The sequence below is a fragment of the Cariama cristata genome, unplaced genomic scaffold, assembly GCF_000690535.1.
Source record: "Cariama cristata isolate BGI_N322 unplaced genomic scaffold, ASM69053v1 scaffold4293, whole genome shotgun sequence".
Lineage (NCBI taxonomy): Eukaryota > Metazoa > Chordata > Aves > Cariamiformes > Cariamidae > Cariama > Cariama cristata.
Window position 1 is genome coordinate 1,418 of NW_009608813.1, and position 18,464 is coordinate 19,881.

General features: G+C 36.5%; 1 protein-coding gene across 1 annotated transcript in view; it reads right to left on the reverse strand.

Moving 5' to 3' along the window:
* Positions 1-2,933: 2,933 nt before the first annotated feature.
* The window catches only part of LOC104159390 (focal adhesion kinase 1-like), a gene marked incomplete at its 3' end in the record, with an annotated part of 77,813 nt that continues 62,282 nt past the window's right edge, over positions 2,934-18,464 (reverse strand). Inside the window, exons 5-11 of the mRNA XM_009697286.1 lie at positions 16,858-16,937; positions 15,285-15,347; positions 10,679-10,733; positions 6,220-6,360; positions 5,417-5,494; positions 4,304-4,411; positions 2,934-3,051 (exon numbers count right to left, since the gene is read on the reverse strand). Of these exons, the coding sequence (XP_009695588.1) occupies positions 2,934-3,051; positions 4,304-4,411; positions 5,417-5,494; positions 6,220-6,360; positions 10,679-10,733; positions 15,285-15,347; positions 16,858-16,937 (643 nt within the window). The remainder of the gene's footprint in view (positions 3,052-4,303; positions 4,412-5,416; positions 5,495-6,219; positions 6,361-10,678; positions 10,734-15,284; positions 15,348-16,857; positions 16,938-18,464) is intronic.

The following is an 18,464-nucleotide window of genomic DNA, read 5'->3' on the forward strand; positions in this document are numbered from 1 at the left end:
ACAGACCTGTACACCAAAATATTTACAAAAAGTAAAACAAACTGAAGGGAACTATGCCAAGTACCGTCCAGGTCTTAAACACTACCGAGTGCTCTCACCAAATTAAGAGAAACTGTTATCATTAATGGATAGTGAATCAGATAATATCACAAAACCACATGTTCTTTTATTAATCAAGAAGGGTAATTTTTGAGGAGACTTGCAATAAACATGTAAATTTACAACAATGAGGGGATGGGAAAGCTCAAAGAGGGGACAAAACACATCTGTTGGATCAAGAGCTGCTACACGATTTGTTTCTGATGTGCCTTACATAATCAAAGCTCACTGTGGGAGGGATCTGGGAACGCAGATCATGGTGGGGACAGCTCTGCTACAAAATGTTTAATTAATATGTTGATTGTTGCTGTGAACTTCAAAAAAATAAACTTCAGACAAAAGAACCCCACAATTTATTTTAACAGGAGGGATTCTTTTCATGTTTGCATAAACAGGCGCGTTCCCAAAGTGCTATATAATGTTCCTTTAACTCAATCACTGCTCATTTGCTCTATGTTAAAATACGCTAATAACAATATCACACAAATAAACACGCTCCATTAAATGCATTGATTTATTCTGCATTCGTGCCTACCAGCAAACCACAGTGCACGACATAGCTGTGCAACCCAAATTAAAAACAGAGATCTTGCCCTTCACAGAGCTTAGTGAGTCTGAAAGATATAACAGCTGAATGACAAGCAAGTCAGGTCAGAGGAAGACAAGAATTAGAAAGAAAAAGTACAAATAGAGTGGGGTCAATTTTGATTGCCACCTACAGCAGCAGTAAGTCAGGACCCATGTGTCCTGCTAATCTTAGATGGCAGTTGCTTGTAGGCATCATGAAACAAGTAAGTATTCAAGAGGACATGGTAAATCTTGTAGAGATTTTGACTGGGAGCTGCTCCCTGGCTTGGGCAGGAACAGCAGAGGAGAGCAGAGCAAGGTTTGGCTCAGAAATGGAAACAGGCGTGACTGGAGCACAAACAATGCCACAACGCACAACACTGGAAGCTCACACATGGGATGAACAGAGCTAAGACTTGATGAAGGCCTTGACTGCCTGCAGTTGCCGTTGTGAATGACAGAATTGGAAATCATCACACAGTGGTATTTTGTGGAGTTAAGAGCATTTATGTATAGGTAAGAAAAGAAACGCCATTCTAGTAGCCGAGGAACAAGCTGATAGCAGCACTGGCAAAGGAGACTGAATGGACCAAATTTCTGAAATACCACCTGTGCAGAAGTGACAAGAACTGGGCAAGCTCTACCTGTGTGCCTCTAAAGAAAAAAGCAGAGGACAGAGTCAAAGCTATGCAATAACTTAGTATGACTGAGAGGTGGGCAGAGGTAATGTGTGAAGATATGAAAAAGTCTTAAAAGCTCAACTTTGGCTGCTATTGTTCAGGCTGAAAAAGAGCCAATCCACTGGGTATTAAAAAGAAAGTTTGGGGAGTCAATAATAAGTATTGTAACAAACCCCAAACCATGATTTTTCAGAAAAGAAAAGGCACAAAAGACAGTCGCTCACAGGTCTAGATTAGTCTAGTGAAATTAAAATCTTGGTTTGTGGTGCCTATTTTTAGAACAATAAACTAGCATTATCACTGGTGCTAGCTTATCCTTTTGGTGTCGCATTTTGGTGCCAATCGTTCATCATCACTGAGCTGCGCACCAGGTTGGCTAAAAGAGCTGAGTTTATGCTGAGGGAAGATCTGTATAGAGATACGGTTCCATGACTAACGCAAATTCTAACAAAGCTGCTTATGTTGGAGCTAAAGGTCAGTCACATACACTAAAGGTCAGAAATAACAAACTAACAAGGAAATTTAAGAATAATTTGAGCAATTATTAAGTGCTGTCAAAACATCTACCATTCTACAATCACATTTCTTCATTACTGAATGAAGAATTTTCAGTTTTGGTTTTTTTTCTGCCACGCACAGGCAGGATGCTATCTATGGACCTGGGAAAGACCTGAACTATGTTAATAATGTTATCCCATTTGAGTAACTACAGACTAGGGAAAACCAGTGGCACAAAAAAGCAAAAATGTGGCTAAAAAGGGTCTCAGCTTCAGATTGGAGAGCTTCTAGGATAGTTCTGTACTTTCTTGTATTACAAACAGAGATAAAGGAAATACTTTATTCATTGTTTTAGAAATCAAAAAAATGGGACACATTTCCATGAGTAAAGATCAGTGCAGGATGACAGAAATTTTCATTCTTAAGCAGCTTTGCTTGGATGTTTTCCAATAATTAAAACAATCTGATATTAGAAAACATTCTAATGAAATTTAATTAAAATTCTCTCTTTAAAGACAGGTATACCCGCACCCTCCTCACAGCTTCCAGCTTGTGGATTGCTACAAAAACAACTGATCAACATGACAAAATGCATCTCTGCTTTAGTTCTATTTTACGAGAAAAGCTCATGAGACTTCTCTCAAAGTTTTTATGTTTTAAAGACATATTTTGAGTATCTAGGACCAAGGCAGAAATTTTAAAAAATTATCACTAGTCAGAATCTTATCCAAATGCATCCTAACCAACTTCTCTGAATTTCCACTTGTATATTAGGGAATCACATTTCAAGATAACACATCCTTGTCAGGAGTGTCTTTAATGACAATTTACTTCTGCTAGTTAAGTTTAGAACAGTGTAAAGCAGTGATTACTGAAAACCAGTCTAAATTATCAGACCTTAAGTAATTTTTGATGGAGTGACATTTACTATCAGTGTTTCTCATAACAAAAATACCTCATGGTTCCTCCCTGAAAGACAAGAGCCTCCAAGTGAGGGTTTTGCTGCTACCTTGTGTCTGCTATTCAAGTGCAAAATAATCTCTCAGTAGATATGAGCATAGCAACTACCAGAAGGAAACATCTCCTTACCTTTCTGTGGCCTGATAATAAAAGATTGCGTAGCTCCATTCACCAGTCGGCAATATCCATCTATCAAGTCAGCCATATTCTCTGCAATGGTTAAGGATGGTGCTGTCACTGTCAGAGGCTAAAGAAGGAAGAAAACAAGGCACCAACAAAGAGGTATTATTGTAGTTGCAAACACTGAGTAGAACAGCTGTGTCATTGCATCAGAACTTTACACACACTTGCAAACAGTAAACAGAAAGATGTGGGTGAGCAAAGAACTACCAGATTCTTGCTTTACCTTTTCTGTAGCAAATTTAAAACAGGAGGTTCAGAAAGCACAGCTGATAAAACCCTCCATCCAAATGTAATATTAATCCGGGCTTACTAAGTGGCTTGCTAGCTAAACTTTCAGTCAATCACTATTCATTACAACTGCTATAACTTTAAAGGCTATAATTATGACATTTCTGAAGGAGTTGCTTATTCCTTAAAGCTCTTACAGGTGGTATCTTTTTTCCATTCTTTTGCAGCAATTTATGCTTTGCCCTAAAAAGTAACCTTCCCAATTCCAAAAAAGATCAAAAAAAAAGAGGAAAAAAAAAATGGACAGTGGAAAAAGAAATGAGAGACACAGAGACAAGCTATTAATTTTAATACTACCAACATTCATCATCCTCTCCACAGATTTTCCAACTTGCCCTCAATCCTTCTCTACCACAGTGACTGTTTTCCAGTGCATTGGACCAAGGAAAAGATTTCACTTCCAGTTCTGCCTCCACGTAATATGAGGGAACAAATTCTCCCTTTTTCTATTTCCCCTTTTCACAAAAGTGAAATGGCTCAGTTTCCTCTTTAGGACTCAGCATCATATACATATGCGGGCTACTATTAAGTTGCACTTAATTTTTAAATTAAGCTTCTTTTACAAATATCAAAGTCTACAAGCATCAGATGCAAAACTTAAAAACATATAATGAGCTCTAACTCTATTTTAAAACCAAAAATATTTAACTAGTATAATAACGACTGCTCACACTAAACTTCCCCTTAAAGAATAAGAAAAATCAAACAACTGCAGAATGCCTGGAATGCGAAATGTTAAATTATAATGCACTGACTGCAACTAAGGGAGCAGCAAGAGAATTTAAGAATAACTGAAACCTTTGTACACATACACAGATAGGCAGTCCCCAGCTTAAACATGCACGTACAAAAGTGAAATATACATTTAGTATATCACAATTACACTGACAGTAGAAAAATCTAGAATGAAGTTACAGACCAGAACAAAAGTAAAATATACAGAATATCTTCATTACGAGTTTACTAATATCCACCCCTTCCCAGGAAAACCAAAGCCAGTAAGTTTATCACAACTGTCAATATCATACCTCAGGTGCACCTGCTATTTTGAGTTGCAACATCCCTTTTCTGTCCTTGTCTTCACTGTTTGAATACTGAATAGTTTGCACTTGATTAAAGTCTGCTAGATGAGTTGGCTGCAGAAAGGCAACGGAAAAAGTAAGGAAAATTTCAAAATTACAGCAAAATACTTTGCCTTTATTCCTGATGTTGCAGAAACACATGTAGACTTTGATCTCCAAATTACACTTGCAGAAATCTGTTTCTCTGTTTCCTTCTACAGTTTCCTTAGGCTTCGGCTAACAACATAGACAAATACCCACAGTATTCGCAAAACGAAACCAGGCACCAAGTTTGCCTACAGAGGTCACTGTTAAGTAATTCCAGGCACATGCTAAAGGACAGCGCGGAAACAACCTCTTGGAGGTCAAGACAGAAAACTCAACAGGTTAACCACATGGAACCTGCACTCACAGCATACTTACATACCTCCAGACTGCTGTAAAAGGTATGTTCTTAGCTGGCTACCTATTCCTGATCTCCAAACCTTCTCACTACCTTTGAACTAATTGCACATGGGCTCACCTTAAGTCATGATTGTAAAGGTACCAAATATTTTGCTAGAACCACCTCTCTGAACATAACTGCTTTGCACAATGAGGGTGTAATGGAAATATTGTCATACAGTCAATATCAGGTAATGAAAAGGCTCTTAAGGGTACGAAGTAAAGCAAATAAGCCAGCAATGGCTGCACAAATGCTAGACACTAACCGATTAAACAAGCTCCTCATTTACACATTCCTAAGAAAGAGGAGAATAATTTAGAATAATCTGCATATTTCATCGTTAAAAAGTCACCACCAGTGCTTCAAGTTCCGCAAGCGAGCACTTCACTGGGAACAAAAGCCAACAAATTCAGTGCTAAGGCTGACCTCGTCTCTCTACTTAACCAATTGCATTTCCTCCAATCGCAAATGATGAGATTAATATCTGAATAACTGCTGTATAAGCTGAATATCCCAGTTCTTCTGCGTTTAACTCAAAGATTAGACTTGTCATTCCCCTTTGTGTGAAGCTGAGTTCACAACAGCTCACGGTTGTTAAGACAGTAACTGAGAGAAGAAAACAGAAGTAGACTTACATTCGCACCCTTGTCTGTAAGGTAACTGATTCCTTCTTCCGGGCCAATTGCCAGTTCCACTGAAATAATCCAGCTTGACTTCAGAATCAAAGGAGAAAGACAGGGCAAAATTTCAATAGTAAGACAAGACCTTGCCATGGAACGCTATCCTTCAATGTTATAATTATAGGTTTTAGTCATTAATCTCTAGAAGTTTTAAAACTCTTCAGATAATTTAAAATATATTAAAATCAAGTAATTCTATAAGTAGCAAAACTACTCATGACTAGTTTCCTGGGGATTTCTGCTACTCAAAATGTGTTTCCATGTGTTTTATCTTAGGCCTACATGAGAACTATATATTTCCTATATTTCCTCTTCTCACGGACATTGATGTTCATGTTCTAATTTCTACTTGAGTGTCTATTTTCACAAAGCTTGCAGACTTTAGGCCCTTTCCCAGTATTTGTTTGAAACTGGTAGAGATTAAAAGGCATTAGAGGAAAATTTACAACAGACGCTGGGAAGCCTCATTTCCTCATGAAACCAGCTTAAAAGTTGCTTCACCTTCAGAAACAAAGCACCAATAAAAATACTTAATAACGTACAATTCTTACCTTATTAATTAATGGTGCTTTTTTAACAGTCAACTGAGAAAGTTCTAAATAAAAGCAATAAATATATTTTGTTGTAAATGAAATCCAATTGTCTCTACATTAAAACAGGAACTGTGCAAGCAATTAGTTGCAGAACTAAGCAAAACCGATTAGACTCGTAACTACAGCGTGCATGTATTCTGGTGCCTGTCACATTCTGCTACTTACACCGAGAGCACACTTGAAGCATTCCTTGTCAAATCTGTACACTGGAGAGAGGATCTCAAAGAATTTCAAAATACTTTCTTCTCTATTGAGGTTGGCAAATTGTCGAAAAGTTTGTTGGATCAATTTTCGTAGTGTTTTGGCCTGTGTGTTAAAATGTTTAAAGATCAATTATTTAAAAGCTACTCAGCGACAGTGCATTTTAGGAGTTTCAGTCACGTAGTATCACTAACAGTCTCTTTATCAATGAGATGCAGACAATTCTCAAGAAAAAACCCAGAAGCTTCAAAATGTAAGTAACAGTTCTGCCTTCTAACTTCTGCCTGAGAACAAAATTATTTCTGCTATATATTATAGAGGGAATATCTAGCTAATGATGTTTTGAATAAATTATAATAAAAGACATGTTAACTGTTGCAGGAACTATTTTTTCTAGATTCCTCATTTCTCCCAACTTCTTAACTGTGTACCAATGCAAAACCACAATAACCTACACCTTCCTACTACTTTTTAAACCTAAATCACCATTCTCTTATCTGGGAGTAACAACCCAGTTGTAGCTGTATCTTAATCTCTACGCACAATATCTTAGACTATCCATAACATAGTTGTTTCTTGAAGTCTGATAATATGCAAAATAACTTCCACATAAAAAGATAAAATTTAAATTGTGAATTAAAAATCAGTGTAAAAAGTAAAACAAACATTTAAATTGAACTATTTTAACTATATTGCAAATCATTTTATTAACGGTTTTCAGGGTAGAAATAACCCCTTAGAAAGAGCAGCACAAATCGTTCTCCCAACATCTGGGACAGTGGGACACAGCAAGACACCTATTACATATCCTGAAAAAGAAAGCACATAGAGGATACAAGCAGGCTTTCAAACAACTGCATTAACAAAAAAACCCCAAAAAAACTAAACTAAGACTTATGAAAAGTGAAGCATCTGCCTGTATATAATGTATAATCCCTGGAAAGGCTGCCACTCATATGAAAATAAAAACAGAATCTGAGAAGCAATCTCTTTAACACACCCCAAAACTAAACAAGCAATCAAGAATCCTGATTAAAAACATCTGTTTCTATACACTAGAAATCATCTAGACAAAAGTGCCTTCTCACCTGTCCTAACCGTAAGAGCCATAGAATCATGTAGTTTGGAAAAGACTTAAAAGCACAGGTATGCTCTGTAAGTAGTGTAGGGTCAGGTCACCCACTATTTACATCACACAGTGCCAAAATGTCAAAACCACAAACCCATCTATTTTTCCCTTTGCCAAAGCTTGACCTGTGTCTGAAGTGACTGAACAGGTTTAAAACAACCTTAGTAATACGCATTTCTAACATATCTTCCAACTAACAGCAACGATAGAAGGTAAAACCATGCTGATTTTTGCAATATGTCGAGGTTAAGACAGGAATTACCACTGTTCCTCTACCAAAACACATCTGAATGTCCTATTGTAACAGCATTAAAAACTCTTCGTTCTTTCATGTCGTCTGTTAACAGCTCCAGGCACTACACAAACATAAACTTCCTTTTGTCCCTAGCACTTCCAGTCAGGTCAGACATTCATTTTTAGTAAGCCTCTAAAGAACATTCAGAACTCTAAACAGGCAGCATTTTTTAAAAGGAGTGTTCAGAAAAGAGTTACTCTAATAGTGGTGATCCAAGGGTGTTGCATATTCACATCCAAACTGATGATCAGTTTTGCAACGACACATATGCGGGTTGAAAAAAACCCCCTCAGCTCAGCACGTAAACTATGTTATAAATTATTGCCATCTGGTTGTAATTTGAAATTATTGCGTCACTTTAGCGGAACCTTTTACCAACTATTAGGTGGATCAGTACTCTAACAGGCTGTGGATATTTGGGTACGATAAAGAAAGCATAGAAAGCATCTGGCAGTCAGGAGACCTCCCTACTGCACCCACGGCTGCCTCAGACTTTATTAGGACTCAGACACACTACACTGGACCTTTCTGTTATCTTCCTTTTTACAGAGAAAACCAACATTAAGGGAACTGAAGACCTCACCCTTAACTGAACACCTGGCAAATACCAGGAGCGGGACAGTACACACACACACACAAAATCTGCTTGCTCAACTTGTCCCAAGTATTTCAGCCACTCAGTTGTTGAAAGATACTTCACTCTGCCCGTAGGTTGTTCTCTTAGCCTGTTTCAGCATCATCTTGACTTCCATGCCTAATGGCATATGTTATTTGGCTCTTTCAAGTATGCCAAGAAGACTTCACTTCAACTTTGAGATCATTAGTAGGGTGTAAACATAGCAAGTCAGTCAGAAAAACACACCTCTTCCACAACAGAAGAGAGCCATTTATGGGAAATATCGGCAAATGACAACTTTGAAGGAAATGTACTGAAAATTTGCTCTTAAAATATTTCCTAAGAACAATTTTTTTTCCTCCACTTTTGCTCAAGGCATGCTCTAGAATGACAGGGAAGACTCCTAATTTGCAAACTAAACAATCATTTCCCTGCATCCCCCCAAGCCCCAATTCTTGGTTTAGTACAACTATTTTTTTTCCCCCCATAGTGTTTGCATACGTGATATGGCTACATACAGAAAGCATGGATTAGCAGTCCCGTTATCTTCAAGGCACCATTTACTAAGCTAAACACAGGAAGGTTTCTTACTCTTCTCTAGTGAAGTAATGAAAATGGAAGGCTTGCTGACTCAGCAACTTCTCCTCTGTACTTGAATTAGGTTGTCTTACTCTTTCTTGAACACGGGTAAACAGAACTACTTGCAGCACGTATGAGATATAGTGCATTGTCCAAAGACTTTTAATGTTTCCTCCTGGAGATACCTCCCTAGACACCTCCTGGGATAGCACTTACTTTCTATTACAACATTCCATCTTACAAACACTTTGAGATCAGCTAACATAGAGATGTCTTTAAACTCCTGACTTCTTTTTTAGTTATTTAATGAGCTCCTCAAATAAAGCTGAACCTTCTGGTTTTAAACCCCTCTATATCACCTCATACTTTGCACTGTTAAATATTTTGATTTTAATTTTTCCAGCCTTCTGGTCTTCCTATACATAGAGTGATATCCTCTGTATAGCTGGCATCTCCTAAATGTGTAACATCAACAAATTTGATTACCACTGCACTATGCTCTAAGCTTTACGTCACTAACAGACAGAAATATTTAATTTCATATTTCATGGTCATCAGGAGCCCTGCTTTGCCTACCAGTTCACTGATCTTCACAAAGTGAGAGTCATTTAATCATCTGAACCAATCCTAGATTATTTTTAATAGGGATTTAATTTTCCTCTTCATATGTCCAGCATTGTTTTCATGTCTTTGCAAGGTTTTTCTCAGCTTCACCTTCTGGCAATTCTTGCTACTTCTTTCTGCTATTCTCTCCATTTCATGATTTCTAAAGAGTAGTTTCCTTTGTTGGTCAGTTTTCTGGCTCCGTAATATCATTTTTGAGACAGTTATTCATTCTTTTACGTCTGGAGCCTTCCACTACAATTTCTCCCATTAGCAGAGAATACAGTTTCAGATAATTGCTTAAATTAAAATGCAGAGGGATTACTTAAATCCACTTGACTTCATTAGCTTCTGATTTTCAAAAGTCTTTTGAAACAAAACCCCTCATGACAGACCTTTTCTGTTTATCCATTTAAATCACAATGTAGAAACTTCCTAAATCTGAAGTCGAATTCTATCATTTCTGTAAAACCATCACTGTTTACCAAAACCAGCTCTAAAATATCAATTTATGATTTATACTTTCATGTATGAACAGTAAGAGATTATTTCACCCAGACATTCATATCAAGACAGCTATAGCTGTAAAAATACTTGGTGACCATTCTTAATCCCCCTTTTCAAACCATGTTGAGAAAAATTTGCATTTTTTACTCCGGGAACATATGGACTTCAATGGAAGCGAGATTCAACTAACATTTATATCCCTAACTAGGATTAACATAAGTAGAAATTACTCGAAATCTTCCTTGAATGAGTCGGATACAGTCTTGAGGAAGGAAGGCAGAATATGGTTTATTGAGTTGCCGCTAAAAATAAGCTAGTTTCTTACATATTCCCTTCTTCTTTCTCCAGAAGTCTCATTTCTCTTTTTTTTTGGGGGGGAAGGGGGAAGTTATTTGATATTAGAGGATCTGAGGACTTGTTTTGAACTTTTGTCCACAAGGTTTGAGAGGCAGAATTGTACCTCTCTCCCAGTGGCTCAGCAAGGTCACGTAAATCACTATCTTAGTCCTGCCACCTGTACTACAGGGATTCATACCCCACACATCCAACAGACAGCTTTGAGATTTTTTCACCAAGACAGCACAACTGCACAGCAATTCCTTTATGACCATACGGTGAAAATGATAATGCAATTTTCAGATTTCTGACAATTTTTTTTTTAAAGTAGTATACAATTGACTGAAACTATAATTACCTTCACTGAATCTAGTAAACTCTTCGGAAAAAAACGTCTTAAACCAACATCTTTCCTGAAACAAAAAGACACACAGCATTAATATAAAAAACGTTGTGCAATATTATATTGCTGTTTTTCAGGGTGGTGTTTTGGGTCTGTTTTCTGTCTGGTTTCCAACTAACACATGCAATATAGTGAATGATTTTCGTAGTAAGGTCCTTGACAATCTCAGAGTAACAAACATAGTATCACTAAAGTGCTAACCAGAGCCACTCCACAGCAAATGTGGGATAGCAGTATCTTCTAGTTTAAACTCAAAAGGATAGCACATTTACAGCAGGCACCTGGCATGGAAAGTGTATTATTTGAAATATTGGCTTGGGCACAGAGAATTTTTGAGAATAAACACTTTTCTTTGTACGTGTTTTAATAATTTAAAGAATACCAAAAAAATATTCTTACAGCACGTAGTCAGATGAGAAGGGAACAACATGAAAATGGCAAATTCTAATAAACATCTACTAGAATTGAGTAGGAAATACAACATAAAGGACTTCTCATGAAATCAGCTCAGTAAGCATGTTGACTGCCGTTCCACTACTGTTTTGCCCTTCGCAGCACTACAATTAAAGGTTTTTTAAAGTTTCTACTGTCGCTTTTTCCTCATATTGAGCATCTAACGTTAAAATTCCCAGCTCTTTCTTGCAAGTATTCTCACTTTTTGCATCTGTAATCAGGATCCTAATTCTGTCCATAAACTCAGATTTTGCAAACCAAATTACATCAAGCTCCCTTTCACACTTATAAATAGGGTTGCAGCCCTGGTTTGAAACCCAGAGCCATAAGGATTAAATATTTTTATGTCTCAGATGTGCTGCACCTAGCTTACGCCTGATGTGTGTATGTATCACTACAACTAAATATTAGCTTCAAGAAAGATGCCTGAGAAGTTGCCAGAGATATGTTAGTGCAGAGGAAGATCATTGTACAACCAGGTGTAATAAACGTTGCATGACCATGAACTAGTTGTATAGCATTAGCAGAAAATTTGCAAGAGAAAAAGGAAAAACTAAAAGAAAAACGTAAATAGGAAAAGGACTTATATCTTTGCCTCTCTAAGGTGTTACTGACTTTTCATTTAAACTTAAGAGGTTACAACCTCTTTTACGCAAACACCCTTATCTGCTTCTGAAATGACTATGAAAGCAAGATTGCCATGACCACATGCTTTGAACATAAACAGAAACACATCTGGAATTCTTACATTTGGCAAAGAAAAGAAAAGTCATTAGTGAGCCTGAGATACACAGTATAGATTCACTGCTACCTAACGGCACAAGAAGAAAGCCAACATTAAAGTCAATATAAAAAGCTTACTCAAAATAATAAAACAGAGTATTGTTAAAAGCTCTGTAAAGACAAGTAGTATACAATTTCACAAAACATACCAAAAACATCCTCAACTAAGAGGAGCAGAACGTTTATGCGCAGCAGCCAACATTGGCATCTGTGCAATGACAGTAAGCTAGAAAGATTATAAAACTTTCATAAATGTTAATTCCTTTGATACATTTCTTCTCAAATGCAAATTATACGCAGTTTATCATCCCACACAGTTAAATAAATCTAACACACTATTACCATCTAAATAACATGCAAAGACATTTTGACAAGGAATATATTAGTTTAACATTAAGCATCTGAGAGAGAAATGGTGTTTTCAAAAATGAAGCACCCTACATCACTCGAGTATTACTCATCTTAACAGCACTGCAGCACATGGCTGCAATAATCTGATTTGATTTGTTATTAAAAGGAGTTGTAGAGCAGCTTTTTGTACAGATTTGTATGTCACAAATTCAGAAGAAATTCCTATGCAGAGTACAACAAAACACGACTCTTAATAAAACTCGTTAATAAAGCATATCTTGTGTTTAACTGAGACAGCAAATTTATGGACTGGAGGAGAATTTTACATAAGAAGCATACAGATTTAATGCCATGGTCAACAACAAACTATGGGTACCTATAACCTATAAATAAGAGAATAAGCATTGGAAATTGGAACATACAAACAGTTTTAAACAGACAACCCTACAAACTCGTTCCCTCTTCTCCTCAGCTGCACTGCTTGGGGGTAAAATGGCCAACCTGGGATATACACCAACTCCATCCTCCAGATTATGAACTCAGACATCTGTTTTCCGATTGCCAGTAAGAGATAATTAGCAGCAAGATTCTGGTTCACACAGTTCTACTACAGCTTTGTGTTTAACCTCATCTACTCCGTCCTACTTGTGGGCTTCACTGTAAATTTATTTTTTTTATGTATAAACTTCAATAGGATTAATAGACTACCAACTACATATAGATGATACTGCTTGTCATATAATGATAAGCAGCTTTAGGCAACATATATCTTTATTTCTAGTTTTCATCCCAATTGAAGTTACAACATAATGTGAGATTAACATAATAGACTTCAACACGCTTTTTACAAAACTGTGGCTGCAGCTGTTCCTTCATATAGCTCCCATTTTTGTACTTGTAATTATCCCTGTTCTATGCTAACAGGCTTCACATTTATTATGAAAAAATTCTTCTTTCATTACATGAAGGCCCAACTATTAAAGGCTACTTAACAGTTTGATTCTATCCACCATTTCCCATCCAGATTTGGTCTTGTATGAAAATCTGATCAAAGACGAATATACATCAAATAGACATCTGACAAAGACAGGCAAGAAGCAATCACACCAAATGCAAAAAAGTGCCATTTAAAAATTGCACTCAGCTGGTTAAGTGCCTCATGACGTTCTTAAACTAGTAAAAAAACCCCAAAACAAACAAAAAGCCTCACTTGAGAAATAAATATTACTTGTGTAGATAAACCTTTGTAGGTTATTAAAGTGGTAAGATCAAATGAGTTCATTTTGGGGACTGCTGGCACTTTTTGCAGACTGTTTCTAGCTTATAATTATCTACAGCCACTTTAAGGTGCTTTTGTCCTTCATCTCTCCCAGTTAAATCCCATACAAAACACATTTTGCTTCTAAAAGAAAAAAATTAAAAATAATCTTGAAGTCCACAATTCGACATTTCCAATTTTACATGGCATTAAGCTGTAGCTGTTAGATCTTGCGCATCAGGGTTTTGCTTCACTTTGCCTTTCACAGCAGCAATTAAGTTATTTCCTACCAAAACAGTTACTGCTTAGAAAATACATGCACTTAAAGAAACAAGTCACTGTTAAACTGGAAGCAGCCCCATACTGAGTCCTCCAGGAACTCTCACCTGTTACAATTATTAATTAATACTTCATGTCATCTGTTATGACCCTTGTTTCCTTTGCCTCATTGTTTCCAAAGTTGTTAACCTCATTACTAATGTTTGTAGCTCATGAGTTGCCAAATAACTGACTTAAAAATACCCTTCTTACTGGAACATACGTAAACTACAACCACTGTAACTCACATTACTTTTAAATTTTTTTTGTATCACCTTTTAGCCTTGTCTGTCTGCTCATCCCGTTCATCTTTATTAGTCCTTTCTCATTTTGTTATGCATTTCCTCAATCAGCATATTTCTACTAGTGGATATTGACAGAAAACCGAAGTCCTTCAAAAAAACCTCTAATTCAAACAAAAATAAAGCTTTAAAAATTCTGCACAGATAAAGGAGCATTATATAAATAGAAGACACTGTATAAATAAGCAGGTAATTCATTAAAGTTATCTTTACCTTCTAAAATCGGTTTCCTCAAAAATTCTTGTGAACTTATTGTGGTGAAAAATCTTATCTTCCACCTTCAAATTCTCTAATTTCACACCTCTAAAGTTAGCACATGTGTTTTATTAAAAATAAAATAAAAAATCGACACTTCACTGCTACACCATCATTTTATCCCAATTTTATTTTAAACTGTACAGCATCTTTTCACAAAGATAATTAGTAGTGAAGACCAGATCATTGGTGTATGCATGAATGACACTTGTTCCACTAAATAAATACAAACAGAACCAGTTTTAATCCCTGAAGCTTCTAAAGGACTTCGGATTGTTTGGACTGAAGCCACCTACCATACAACACGATTAAGTAACCAAAACACTTTCAGTATAAGGGTGTTTTTTGGTCTTCTTAAAATCTGTCATACATAGATAAATAATAAACTTGCTAATTGCAAGGTCACAATTCAAAAAATTCAGATACTGAACAAACAGAAGAAAAAACAATACCACAAACATTTTCAAATCACTCAAACTTTACCGCAGATGAGTCACAACTGAAGAATGCAACTATGCACAGAAAAACATTTAGAAACAAAATCACCTTAGAACTAGACTTGATGAACCCATAAACATTAGCAAATTTGCAAAAAATCACAATAAGCCTCCTGATCAAGTTTAAACAACTTCAACCCTGTTTCCCTGGACCAGAGTTAAAGGTGTTCTTCCTACTTCTAAACCTTGATAGGTTTCATCATCCTTGTCTTATATTAAAGCACTCAAAGATCTCCACAAACTTCATGGAATAAAAAATTACAACAGAAACGTTGTTATTTAACTGAATTTAATGTTCCTGATTAAGAAACAGCTCAAACCTCAAGCTAGAACACAATACTTACTCTAACACTTCATAGTTGGACTTCTTTTCTAATGCATTGCCTCTCATCTCTCCGTAGGATCTCCTGAAGTCAGGAAAAATATTTGAAAGCGACAATTATTGGATGATCCAGCCTAAAACTACAACATCAATGTAGTCAAATCTTTCAGAGACTTACCATTAGAAAACATTGGCAGAATTAATTCAAATATAAATATTAGTACATTATTCTCCTACCTCAAGAGATCAGATTTTTGTTTTACAAAATAATTTAATGTATGGAACATTAGACAGGACTTACAGCAGTACTGCATTTTCAGAACCACTTTAAACCAGCTTAACTACACTGCTACCAAAAGAAGTGATCTAACCTGCCCTTCAGCAGCTCCTTTCTACCTCCAACAGTACCTCCCTCCTTCATAACAGCACTCGTGTCTGTGCATGTAACAAGGAGAACCAGAGGAAGCAGAGAATGATGAAAACTAACAGTTTCAATCCAGACACGTTCACATAAAAGGTAAGTTAGTAAGTAAATCAAGAATGAGTAGCTGTTGTTGGGAAAGGCCTGGGATCATTGTTTTCACTGAGAAAGTGGACCAATAATGCTTATGGTAAGAGAGTCTTAATAGTCATCCACTAGAAATATCTCATGAAAACGCTCTGAAGAGCCACAGCACAAGAAGCATGGAAAGCAGGACTTGGCTGACAAAATAATCGCCGTTTACTATACTCATTACATCTTTTGAAATAAGGCACCAACAATCTTGTAAGTGTGTAAGGAGCTTGCAGTTCCACAAAGAATTTTTGTTTTCTCTGGGGCTACCAGCAAAACTTACAGCAAAGACATCAGGTTCTCCTATGATACCCAGGAAATTTCATAAGCCTAAATTTTGTTTTATTTTGAAAGTACTGTTCAAAGGATGCTTTTATTCTCTGCTAACAAGTTTACATTTCCCATTAATTTCTTATCAATTTTACTCCTTCCCTAATCTCCCTGTACGAGACAACAGTGTAACTGAAGTAAATGTTTCCGGCTGGAAATTCTCCATAAATTCTCCATAAATCTGATAAATTTATCTTTATTTTCCAGCTGTCTATACAGATGACAAAACCACCAAAAACACCCAAAAGAATCCTTAAGATTTAATAATTTGAAAATAGCACAGTAAAAACTAAGAAACGCAGAGAGGAAAGGTAGCAGCATTTATCTTTAATTACTTTCTTTAGCTGCAGGATATATATATGCACAATGACAAGTCTATTTGCTAAATAACACCACAGATGCATTTTTTTCTAAGTATACTTCACCGTACTCTACAGGCCTTTGAATAATTCAGACAAAGAATTCATCCAAAAGGCTGTATCAAGATGTAATTAATTAAAATTTTAAAATTAATGTTAATTTAAAAAGCACTAGAAATTGGTTACAATACAGTCCATTCAGTTTTTCTTCAAACTGCTTTGTAGCAAAAAAAGTCTTATGACGTTTTATTCAACTATACTGGTCAGAAATCAATGAACTATAAGCATTTTCAAAATTAATGTATGTATTTTGTCAGAAACATGTTGAATAATAAATTAAATTATCAGCTTACCGGATTTCAAGGCAACCTAGTTTCAAAGCAATTTCCTGGTCCACTTGATCTGCTATTTCTAACATATAGTCATTTTTCACCTACAGCAAAAGAAGTAGGTATGCATCACAGAAAGATCAGTTCAGTGCCAATACAGACTAAAATACTGCCCAAACAACTTTAGAATAAATACATGTTAAGTTTAATTTTTTGGAATGACTATTTACAGCGCATGAAGAGCAAAAAGAAGTTACATTCATATTCTCCACAAATGAGTTGCACTTCTGTAAGAAACTCGTTTTGACTGCAAGGAACTTGATTTAAAAATTCCTTATCTATATTACTTCTGTTTTATTAAATATAATCAAAATCTTGACAGGAGGCTGAGCAGATAGTTGCACCTGCATTCAAGACATGTGAGTGTATGCTCTATTCTTGAACCATCTTGGTCAACAGGTTTTAATTTTGTAGGTGCATCTAATCATGCATATAAACCAAACATACGTCCATGCATCACTGTGAAAATAAAAACAGCAGTAAGTAAAGTAGTATATGAAAAATCATACTACATACTGACTTAAAATAATGTTTGAACTAGCAAGAAGAAGAAACAAGAGTGAAACTAGATGGTTACCATCTACAGTAGGAAATAAAACAGGCCAAGGAATGTGCTCTAACTTGGAGGAGGCCCAACCCTATGGTCAAATGGTCGTCCCTCCTCAAGAGGATGGTTGGGCCAGAACAGGAGATTTGGACCACTGCTGGCATGCATCATCCCCCAGCTATGCTTGGGCACAGTCTAGAAGAGTGGTAAAGTGGCATGTGCAAAAGCTGTACCACAGAGCATGCCAAGAATTCAACAAGATGGATTAAGGAAAAAATTTTTTACAATGAGGGTGGTGAAGCACTGGAGCAGGTTGCCCAGAGAGGTGGTGGAAGCCCCATCCCTGGAGGCATTCAAGGTCAGGCTGGATGGGGCTCTGAGCAACCTGATCGATTTTGCTATGTCCCTGCTCACTGCAGGGGGGTTGGACTAGATGACCTCTAAAGGTCTCTCCCAGCCCAAATGATTCTATGATTGTATGACTATGGTGGGTCAAAGCTTCATCATGAGTCCTGGACTTCATTTTTATTTACTAACATTGATGCAGGCAGCAAGCTTACTTTTTAGGTAATACTTTCACCACATTGGAGTATGTAATTTATACAGTTACTAACAACAAAAAAAGAAGACAATAAGAGAGAACAGAACTAGTGCTGACAAACTTAACACTGCAAATCCTGTCTTCTGTGCAACAGGCATTTTTTACCAGTAACGTATCTCTACAGAAGTACAACTTTCTTTAACGGCTCATGTTATCCTCCACCTTATGAAATCATAAACTTGCTACTGAGATCCTAAAGCCTAAGATCTTGAAGTTGTAAAAAATCCTGAAATATCACAAAAATCCATGACTTGCAGATCAAAGAGCAGATTATACATTATGAAAGCAATAGACTTCACAACGTGTTTTTTTGAGTGATGACAAGTTGTAAGAGAAACTATTTCAAACTGCTACCACTATGAAATTCTTAATTTAGAAGATAAGGTAGTACAGCAGCAGCTTCAACAGCTGGAGGTCCTTTCC